Genomic DNA, 10324 nt, shown 5'->3' with positions numbered 1-10324 from the left:
TAAAGCTATCCAAGATGTAGATGAGTTTTGTGTCTTCATTAGGAAAGATTTAGAGAAATGTAGCATTACTTCACCTGCTCACCAGTGGATCCTCTGCAGTGAATGGGTGCCGTCAGAATCAGTCCAAACAGCTGATAAAAACATAAAAATAATCCACACAGCTCCAGTCCATCAGTTAATGTCTTGTGAAGCGATTAGAAACAAATCCAGCTGCTCTCCACCAAATCGGTTCGTTAATTAGGGAATTATTGGCTCGGCTTGAAAGCAAAATAAACAGGGTAATTATGAGAAGATTTGTTAATTCTAAGGCGCTTTGTCCCTTTAATTCCGTTTTTTCCAACGGCGACGTCTTATGATCACCTGCGAGGGGCGGGACATGCGCGTTGGATGGATGGAGGAGGGAGGCGCACAACTCTAGACCTACACCCGCACGGAGAGGCTATACTCTCGGGATGCGCGTTATCGCCACAGAGACCCTCGACTGAAATGGAGAAACAAAACGCCATGCATCCAAAACAACCGCGGATACCGACGCCGTCGCCTTATTCCGGACATTAAGAGCCGTATCGCCGCGTAATTAGCTGGAGGGAGGGGGATTAAAAGGGAAAGGGGGTCGATCATGGGGAACGAAGCGAGCCTCGAAGGCGGCGAAGGGGCGCTCGCTGGATTACCAGCGGGACTCGCACCTGATGGGAAGGGTGGCTTCAAGATGCCCGCTGGGGTGGAGGCAGACCTCAGTAATCTATCTGAGGAGGAAAGAAAGCAGCTTGTGGCCGCTATGGCCAAAGCGCAGTCCAGGCAAGTTGAAGTGTCTATAAATGTTTGCCGTAATCATGATGATGATGTCCGTCCCTCCAGTGCCAGAGCGCTTGCATTGAACGCGTCGATAATGTGCTTGTGTTTTGATCATCAGGGCACTGCAGGTTGGCACATCACGACAGCAGCACCGATGCAAAAACATGATCACACCCATTCACGCTCTTGCTGCATGTTTCCGGCCGTTTTATAGCGAGATATTTAATCCAGCCCAATTTTCAGCCATGCATATGATTGCAATTTAGTACCTCCTTAGTGCACTTCTGTTTTATAGCTATACATATCGGTATAACCTACCACTGATTCGAACGAAACGCATTTTTTATCATTAGTATCATCATCGTTAATATGGTGGGACACTGTATGTGCACAGTGGATGTGCATAGTATTTTAATGAATGTAGTTTTCTTTAAACCACCTTATTCAATCCATGCAAGACACCAGGGTTATAGATTGAATTAAAAATAAGCATTTCCTTGAAAAATATGAATCCATACTGACAAATATCCGTCCTATGTGTATCCAGATATCCGTTGCGTTCTCCATGCACACTCCATCTTCCTCCTATGGGCTGTGTAGGTGATGTCATGAGCAGCTTTGGAAAACACTGCCTGAGAATAACACAAGTCTATGAAAATTCGATCACTTGAAAGCACGCGATCGACATTCCATTTGACATGATCTGGTTCGTAAGCTAATTGAATTGTGTCTTTAAAGTTTCTTAGGCGTAAATGTGTTATTTTTACCCAAGCGCAAATGGGGGGAGGGGGTATAAATATTAATATGACTAAATATAGCACTGCAAGCACAAATGCCATCATGCTCATTGATCGCTTTTGCTTATTTTTGGGGAGCGTGCGTGTAGTATTACACCTGAAAACAAGGACTGTGTTACAGTTACATATATTGTATATTGTTCGCTGTCCGTGGTGCTGAAACGCTTGCAGCGATGCCTAAGTAAAGAGCGCCACTCGATCAGAAACAATACGAATATTAGACGTGGCGTGATTATCTTTTATGGGAGGCTGAATGACAGGACACTCAAATATATGTAAAATAACGCCCATGAGAACCACTAACCGTTTAAGATGCTGTGCTGAACAGCCACTGAGCTAACAATAGTGATGCACTGAAATTAAATTATGGTGAAAATGGGCCAAAAACCAAGAAATGTTACTTTAAATTAGCCTTTATTTTTGATAAATAAATTCTATTAAAATGATCATATTTTGATAAGTAATTACACTTCTTTTTTCTTCAGTTGGCATTACTAGAATAACATAAAGGCCAGAGAAACTTTACAGATGTAAAAACTAACATCAGGCTTTTGTAACTAGATCTGTAGAAATAGAGCACAATGGACAAATGCACTAAAAGAAAGGTGGTAGGTTGCCTTGTGACAGTCTCTGTCTTCTTACGAGGCGGTTTCTCTCTGTATTGAGATGCGCTAAATAGCCTTATAGCCCAACTGCAGGAAACCCCTCTTTATTAAAGCACTAATAACCAAGAGAGCAGTCTTCTGGCATGGGAACTTTAATACCCTAACTGGGAAACTCAAATATGTTTGTTAAATTTTTGAACACATATGAAGGTTATAGGTAACCATTGGTATATAATTTGAGGGCATATAATATTAATTTTGGCCTTTTTTGTGGCTTTAAGTTCTGGCACATCCTTAGTTAGCCTTTGTATTTCTTTTCTTTCACATTTAATTGTGATAAAAAATATTGACAATTAACGTTGTTTTTGACTTCTTCTGTGTGTTTTGTTGCTGCAGTCTCTTAGAATGAATAAACTATTTAAATATTGTTCACTGACAACAGTAATAGACTGCATATGTATTGTGGATATGTCTCAATCTTGTTTGTCTTATGTTGTGACCACGAAGCCAATTTTAGATTTACATTTTTCTGCTGCATGAATTTTGCTTTTGATTTGATTGTCTGAATAATTTGCATTGGCCTTTGAAATGTATTTTTGGAATTTATACAGAATAGCTATTAAGTAAATAAAGTACATTTAAGTTAATCACAGATTTTTCAAAATCTATGTTGACTTGAGACTAATGAATGTGAAGTTGACCTTATGTCTGTTCACTCCACAGGCCACCAGAGACTCAAGCTGGTGGCACCAGAGTCCCAGCAGGTCTCAGTAAAAGTCGGACTGTAGATGCATTTGGAGAGGGGCCGCCTCCCAAGCCAAAGCCTGGACGGAGCCCCTCCTCCCTCAGCCTCCTTGAGTCACGTTTCCGGCAGGAGCCCAAAGACCCAGAACAACCACGAACTGGCATGTTCTCGTCTGGCTTCTTGAGTGGGGCCAACCCCCTGAGTGCGGTCTCTTCTGCTGTCTCCTCTGCCAGCATCCCAAAGTTTAGTTTGTTTGGTGATGATGAGGAAGAGGTGCCTGCAAAGCAGGAAGGAAAGCCTCCTGGCCCACAGAGTGGAGCGGGCAAGGGTCCTCCGCAGCAAGGGGGTAAGCCACCTCAGCAAGGTCCAACTAAAGGACAGGGGCCTGAAGGTAAACCTGGAGGTCCTGGTCCCCAACAACAAGGACCCAAACCTAGTGGACCAGGACCTCAACAAGGACCCAAACCTGGGGGACCAGCAGCCCAACAGCAGGGACCTAAAACTGGGGGACCAGGACCCCAACAGCAGGGACCTAAACCTGGGGGACCAGGACCCAAACAGGGACCCAAACCTGGGGGACCAGGACCCCAACAGCAGGGACCTAAACCTGGTGGACCAGGACCTCAACAGGGACCCAAACCTGGGGGACCAGGAGCCCAACAACAGGGACCTAAACCTGGTGGACCAGGACCTCAACAGCAAGGACCCAAACCTGGAGGACCAGGCCCCCAGCAACAAGGGCCTGGGAAACCTGGTCCAGGGGTTGCAGCAAAATCCAGTGGACCTCAACAGCAGGGTAAACCTGGGCCGGTGGCTCAAGGGAAAGCAATGTGTCCTCTTTGTAATTCTACAGAGCTGAATCTGCAGGCTAAAGACCAGACACCCAACTACAACACCTGCACTCAGTGCAAACAGCAGGTGTGCAGCCTGTGCGGCTTCAGTCCACCAGACTCAGCGGTAAGAGCCATATCTGCTGCCTTCACTATATTATTCACATAGATCTCACACTGGTCTCACTTTTTACCCAGATATAGATAAGAGTGGCATATACTGTCAGCTTTTCGTACACAATGTACAAGGCTCTATTATTGTAGTCTTTCTTTGAAGACATCAGCAAAATCAGTTCATATTTTTTAATTAAAGCTGCAGGGTTTTATTTTAATAACCCTTCTTTGGTTCTGCCTAAAATGCTGCTTGCACTAATTCCTCTCATCCATGAGTTTGGGAGGAAAATATTGGCGCAGAAGGTGGAAGATTATCAAGGTCACTTACATCACCCAGACAGGAAGTGGAGAAAGTTGTTTTTCAATGTGTTTAGAAACTACATTCAGCAGTTATAAAGGCAGTGATTATACAGACGTTTGGCGTTATTCCTGGTCCCTGTTAGAGAGAATAACAGTATTACTCACACAGTGATGAGTGTACAGTGTTAGTCTTGTTTTTTAAAGGATTTTAAAGTGTGCATTGCAATAAATGACTCAGCCAAACCAACAATAAAAGTAAATTAAATGTTATTCATATAATTAAATCAGAAATTCATGACTTTCAGAGCTTACTAATCAATCCAATAAGAATAAAGGATTACAAAGAATAAATGATAACAGCAAGTTCTCCACAAATTAATATGTTGCATTGCATACTGGGTGTTTCTGTTGAGTGGCTGGCTATATAAATGAAAATATTTTGATTGCTATTTTCTAATGAGCTTGAGGTAATGCAAATCAATATTCTTACAGAAATGGTATTTGCTGCATCTGTGTTTGTGTGCCTTGACTTTCTCTGTTTGTTTCATCAGGGTAAGGAATGGTTGTGTCTGAACTGTCAGATGCAGCGGGCAGTGGGGGGCATGGAGCCTTCTGGACCTCCAATGATGAAACAGCCCCCCAAGCAGGGTTCTGCACCTCCCTCCCCACAAAGGAAAGAGCCACCGTCTGGGTCTCCCTCTAAGGGTGAGCCAGGGAAGAAGCCCCCAATGCTGACCAAACAACAGAGTATTGCTGATACTGGGAAAGGAAGTACACCTCCAACTACACCAAAATCTGGACCACAGCAGGGACCTCAGCCAGGACAACTAGGGGCCAAGCGTGGACAGCCTCCACCTCTTCAAAAACCTTCACAGAGCCCAAAAGGTAGTCCTCAGCCTTCTCCAGCAAAAACTACTCCAAAACAAGATGGAGGGGGCTTTTTTGGAGGATTTGGTCTGGGAGGATTGACAGAGGTGACAAAACCCTCTGTAGGTGCCCAGGCTAGCGAGTCAGTCGCAGGAAAACTCTTTGGTGGTTTTGGTGGGTCGTCCAAACCTCAGGCCGGCTCTACTGCTCAGGCCAGCGAGTCGGTCACTGGAAAACTCTTCAGTGGGTTCAGTGGTCTCACCGAGTCGGCTAAACCTACGCCAGCAAGTTCTCAGTCTGCCGAGAGCGTGTCTGGAAAGATGTTTGGTTTTGGCTCTTCCATCCTGAGCTCTGCCACCAATCTCATTTCTGGGGAGGAATCAAAGTCTCCCCCAGAATCTCCTCCAGGATCGCCCCCTGATTCTCCCATTGGATCTGAAGCAGACTCCCCTCCCGGATCCCTCTCTGACTCAGACTCAGAGTCACCTCCTGACACACCACCTGCTTATTCCAAAGACACAGCATCTCCAAAACCTACAGCTGCTGAAGGAAAAACATCAGCGGATATGCCCCCTCCAAAATCGACAGAAGTAGAGAAGCCTCCGACTCCAGTTTCAGGCTCTGAGGCCCAGTCCTGCTGTCCACTCTGTAAAGTGAAGCTGAACATGGGATCAGGAGAGTCACCTAACTATAGCACCTGTACAGAGTGCCAGAAGACTGTGTGCAACCTGTGTGGATTCAACCCCACTCCACATCTCTCAGAGGTAAGAGTTCTGCTGCAGCTCTTTGTTAAAGTGTTTTTGACCTTTGGTGTTTCTTTACCTTAGTTTATTAGTGTATTTCCTATTAAAACAGGAAGTTGGGCCAGAACACCTCAAATAGCTTGTTCTGTTTTTAGCCGCCTGTAGTTTTTAGTTTTTTATCACGGCCGGCAACACTAAAAGACTATTTATGCTACTTACGTTAGCTTGTCGTTGGCTGGTGGTATTTATAATTTAGGAGGATGGGACATGCTTATTCTAGAGGGCATTTTATTGGACAAGAATTTGTATATGTGCCTGTGAACAAAAGTTTGTTTTGGTCAATTTTTGAGGTGTGCATACTGTATGTGCTCCTTTTTATATAGTGATCAAAGGTGTGATTTACAGTGGGTTTTGGGTGATCTACGGTTCAAGCATTTCTCTTTTGCTGTTGCTCTTTGAAGTTTTGATTGTTTTGTTGCATTATACATAAGTCTCATCGTTCCTGTCCCTGTTTACTTAAAAAGCTTGACACTTCACTGTGTAATCCAATGCACTCTGAGCCTTTTCGAGTGAATGTGTTTAAGAATGTGTCTGCACTCATAGTCTGATCCCATCTCAGATGACTCACCAACTCACTTCCTGCTGGAAATTAGCCTTTGCTTTTTAGTGAACCCAGAAGGTAGGGAGGTATGTCTTAATGTTTTTAAAAATGAGCAAAGGAATATATTTGAGAGGATTGTTCATCTAAAAATGAAAATTCTGTCATTTACTCAGCCTCATGAAGAATTAATTTAAATTTTTAGGTGAACTATATAAAATTATTACTTTAATGTGTTTATTATGCATACGATTTGCTGTCATTTTATGATTCCTATTAGCATGAGTTGCCTAGATGAAGGATCTAGACCTCGCAGACTTTTGTTGATTAATAGGTTCTATAATTAGTTACTATATATTCTATAATTACCTACTAAATTATAATGTATAGTAGCTAATTACAGTAGCTAATTACAGGGTTCCCACAGTCTTGGAATGCCTGGAAATATCAGGTTTTAAAATTGAGATTTTTTTTTTTCTTCCCAGACCTTATAAAGTTGCAAAAATGCTTTTGCTCTTTGTGATTTGGCTGTGTAGAGCAACACTTGCATTCAGACCGGTGTGTCAACATCAGTCTGTCCGGTGAGGGTAACTGCCTGTGTGACTCGGAGCTAATAATTGTCTCCTATGGGACACAAAGTTGTCTTCCTGGAGCTGTATCAAATCTCACAATATATGTGTGTGTGTGTGTGTGTGTGTGTGTGTGTGTGTTTTATTTTTTTAATGTAAGTGTATTTGGCTATGACTATGATCATTTAAATGTATTCATTTGAGGTTTTGTCCTCCAACATACAAACTTGCAGTGTTTTTCATATGGAAAGAAGCCACTAAATTAAACTGGTAACCAAATCAGTTGCTGCAGAATAAGCCTAATCGGGTATATTCTGATACATTTTGTGGTAGTGGTTATTAATATTATCATTATTATACAGTGCATGTTTTTTTGTGTGAAATAAAACTTTCTGCTTACTGTGGTAAATAGTTAATTTTTGTATAGTTCTTTGTAACAAGAATTGTTATTCCAAGTGAGAGCATGTCTTTAAACAAATTATAACATTCCTCAAGGGAACTTCACGTGTTATTCCATCCGTATGAACAGATTTTGCTAAGCTGACATGTTTTGACCTCCACGCCGCGGCCTTTGATGGCTCTCACGTGTAAAACACCCCCTGTGTTTGATCGTGGGTTTGTACACCAGGTTGCTCATTCTCTCTGTAATCCCGTGAGTCTATTTCAGGTTTTCCAAGCAGATTAGCCTGAGCATGTGCGTCTGGTTTCACCTCACATGGTGCAGCCAATGACTTCACTTATTATACTGTCAAGAGTACCCTACCAAGATGGCTGACAACACTGATCCCCATTTAGCTTAGACCAGAACTGAAAGCAGAGACAGTCCTGTCATTTTTAACTGCAGACAGGCCTTATTATAGTAGACGTTAATGCATGAGACTACATGCCTTTGCAGTGTGTTGTTTATTCGTCAGATCGTCCTGATCAAAAAGGCTCAAGGCTGAACAAAATTGCGTTATCAGGATCCATTTGAAGAACATCCTCACTTGAGATTAGATTTAGTCTCTCTCTCTCTTCCTGTGAGATTTCAACAATACTTGTGCTACTGTGACAATGTGGGGCGAGTGTGCATGTGAGCGTTTCTGTAGTAATCTGTTTGAGCTAACAGGATTTAAAGGGCAACAGCTGAGTTTTTCTAAAGGCCACTTTAGGGCCATATTTTAAAATCTCTCAATATGTACAACAAGGGTTTAATATGACACACTTTAGCTTTCACAGATTGTCTCCATTTCTCTTCATTGTTTCTCTTACCTATCTCTCTAGTGGCAACACACCTTCTCCATCAGATTTTTCACTTATTCATGTGACTGGAATTCCTTGTGGCGCTGCTCCTCTGCCTCATCTAACTCTCTCCTAACTCCCATTCTGTCTCTATTCTTTCTTCATCTTCATTCTTGGAATTTCTCGCTGGCTGTTTTGAAGGCTGGAAATGTTCCCTAGACCATCACAGACTGTGTATAATATAAAACACAAAGCATTTAAGAATCTGCCCAGAATCTAACATGCTCTGTTTATTTAAAATAGTGCTGTCAAACAATTAATCATGATTAATCGCATCCTAAATAAAAGTTTTTGTTTACATAATACATATGCACGTATATATTTTGAAAATATGATATAATTTATTATATATATAAATATATTTAATATATAAACATAACATATTTGTCTTAAATATATTCGTGCATGTGTGTGCATTTATATATACATAATAAATATACACAGTACACACCCATATATTATGTAAACAAAAACTTTTATTTAGGATGCGATTAATCATGATTAATCGTTTGACAGCACTAATTTAAACGAACATTTTGCTCAAGTCTTGCAGGAACATTTCAGGTTCAATGTAAGTTGAGCTCAACCAACAGCACTTGTGTCATAATGTTGATAACCTCTAATGTAATTTCAGCTTCATTTTCGATGTCTGCCCTATGCTAAAAATCAAGTATCTGGGTTACAGTGCGGCATAACAGAAGTGAATGGGGTTAAGCCATTCACAATAAAATACTGACTATTGCAGTATTATAACCACAAGACATAATCAAAATGCATGCATAATTACAATGGACATCTCAAAATGAATTTTTGTGGAAATAAACATGATGCTACCAATGCTGTTGATTAAACTTGACTTGTTCTGAACATGAAATACTCCTTTAACTTGACAGTATTTAACCCAGGACATTTAATTGTATCCGCAGACTCTAATCAGATTATTTTGTTTAACTATTAGCCTATATCAATGTTTTTAGTGGTCCAAATTCGTAATTGGCAGGACTGCGCTTAGTTGCACATGTCATTTTAGCTGATAAGCAATTCAACATCGTCCTTTTATCGCTAATGAGGTAGGCATTGTTGGACAAATCAGGTGTGACGCTTTTTCTGTGTGGCACAGTGTTGACAGTTTCACAACAGTCCCACAGACCAGGACCAGGGATTAGATTTCACACTCTCGGGTGTTTTTTTTATTTTTTTTTTGGTTGGCCATCTGCCTTAGGCTTTGAGTCACTTGCCAGCCACCTGATGTGTCATCCCTCCCCACAATGCACCCCCACCTCAAAGATGACCCTTTCATTCCATGCATACAGTCACAAACAGCCCAGTGTAACATGAAATCAAGTGCATGTTGTTTGTCTTTTGCCATGCCTCTATTCTCCAAGGTTTTGCCCACGCGCTCATGCTCACTGTGACCCATCCACCTCCCACTCCACCAGTGTAATAGATTTAGTTGACTCCCCTTCCTCAGTATTTCCAGCCCGGGGTCAGGTACAGCACTGCGTGGCCTCCCTCAGAGCAGAACTCCACAGTTTTACATAATCAACCACCTCCCTAAATCTGAGCATCCAGCAACCAGAACTGCTTCATGCTATTGTGCTGTCCTCTATAGCTGCAGAGCAGGCGTGATCGCATTCTGGCTTTGATAAAAAAGGATGCATTTCAACAGAGAATAATATAGTCAATATGCATTTCACCAGTTTACATACAAGTCAAAATGAAATCATAATTTACTTTCTAAATATGTGTTCCTAGTCTCAATGGGCATGACTCATCATTGCAAATTATTCCAAAGAAAAAAATGTGGTAACATTTTACTTAAAGCCTTTATGTATAAAGCATTATAAAGGGTTATTAAAGGCTATATTGCATTATAATTATTCATAATGTGCTTTGTAATACATTATATCTTGTCGTAAATAATTATAACCGAATTTAAAATGCATAGTGTAACAATAAATTGATAAGTGTTATAATGTCTTAACTGTGGTTACAACTATACTGGAGATTTTACAATGCATTATAAGGTGCATTACAAGGCATAATTAATGCATTAAAACTACTTTTATAATGCATTATA

The 10324-nt window shown here is 41.3% G+C and overlaps 1 protein-coding gene across 1 annotated transcript in view; it reads left to right on the top strand.

Moving 5' to 3' along the window:
- Positions 1-292: 292 nt before the first annotated feature.
- The window catches only part of LOC107754058 (protein piccolo-like), a 47774-nt gene continuing 37742 nt past the window's right edge, over positions 293-10324 (top strand). The window contains exons 1-3 of the mRNA XM_016570373.1: positions 293-798; positions 2921-3899; positions 4738-5817. Coding sequence (XP_016425859.1) covers positions 620-798; positions 2921-3899; positions 4738-5817 — 2238 coding nt within the window. The 5' untranslated portion in view covers positions 293-619. The remainder of the gene's footprint in view (positions 799-2920; positions 3900-4737; positions 5818-10324) is intronic.

Source organism: Sinocyclocheilus rhinocerous, unplaced genomic scaffold (genome assembly GCF_001515625.1).
Source record: "Sinocyclocheilus rhinocerous isolate Xijiao unplaced genomic scaffold, SAMN03320098_v1.1 scaffold772, whole genome shotgun sequence".
Lineage (NCBI taxonomy): Eukaryota > Metazoa > Chordata > Actinopteri > Cypriniformes > Cyprinidae > Sinocyclocheilus > Sinocyclocheilus rhinocerous.
Note: the sequence above shows the minus strand (reverse complement) of the source record. Positions and strands in the feature narration are given on the sequence as shown.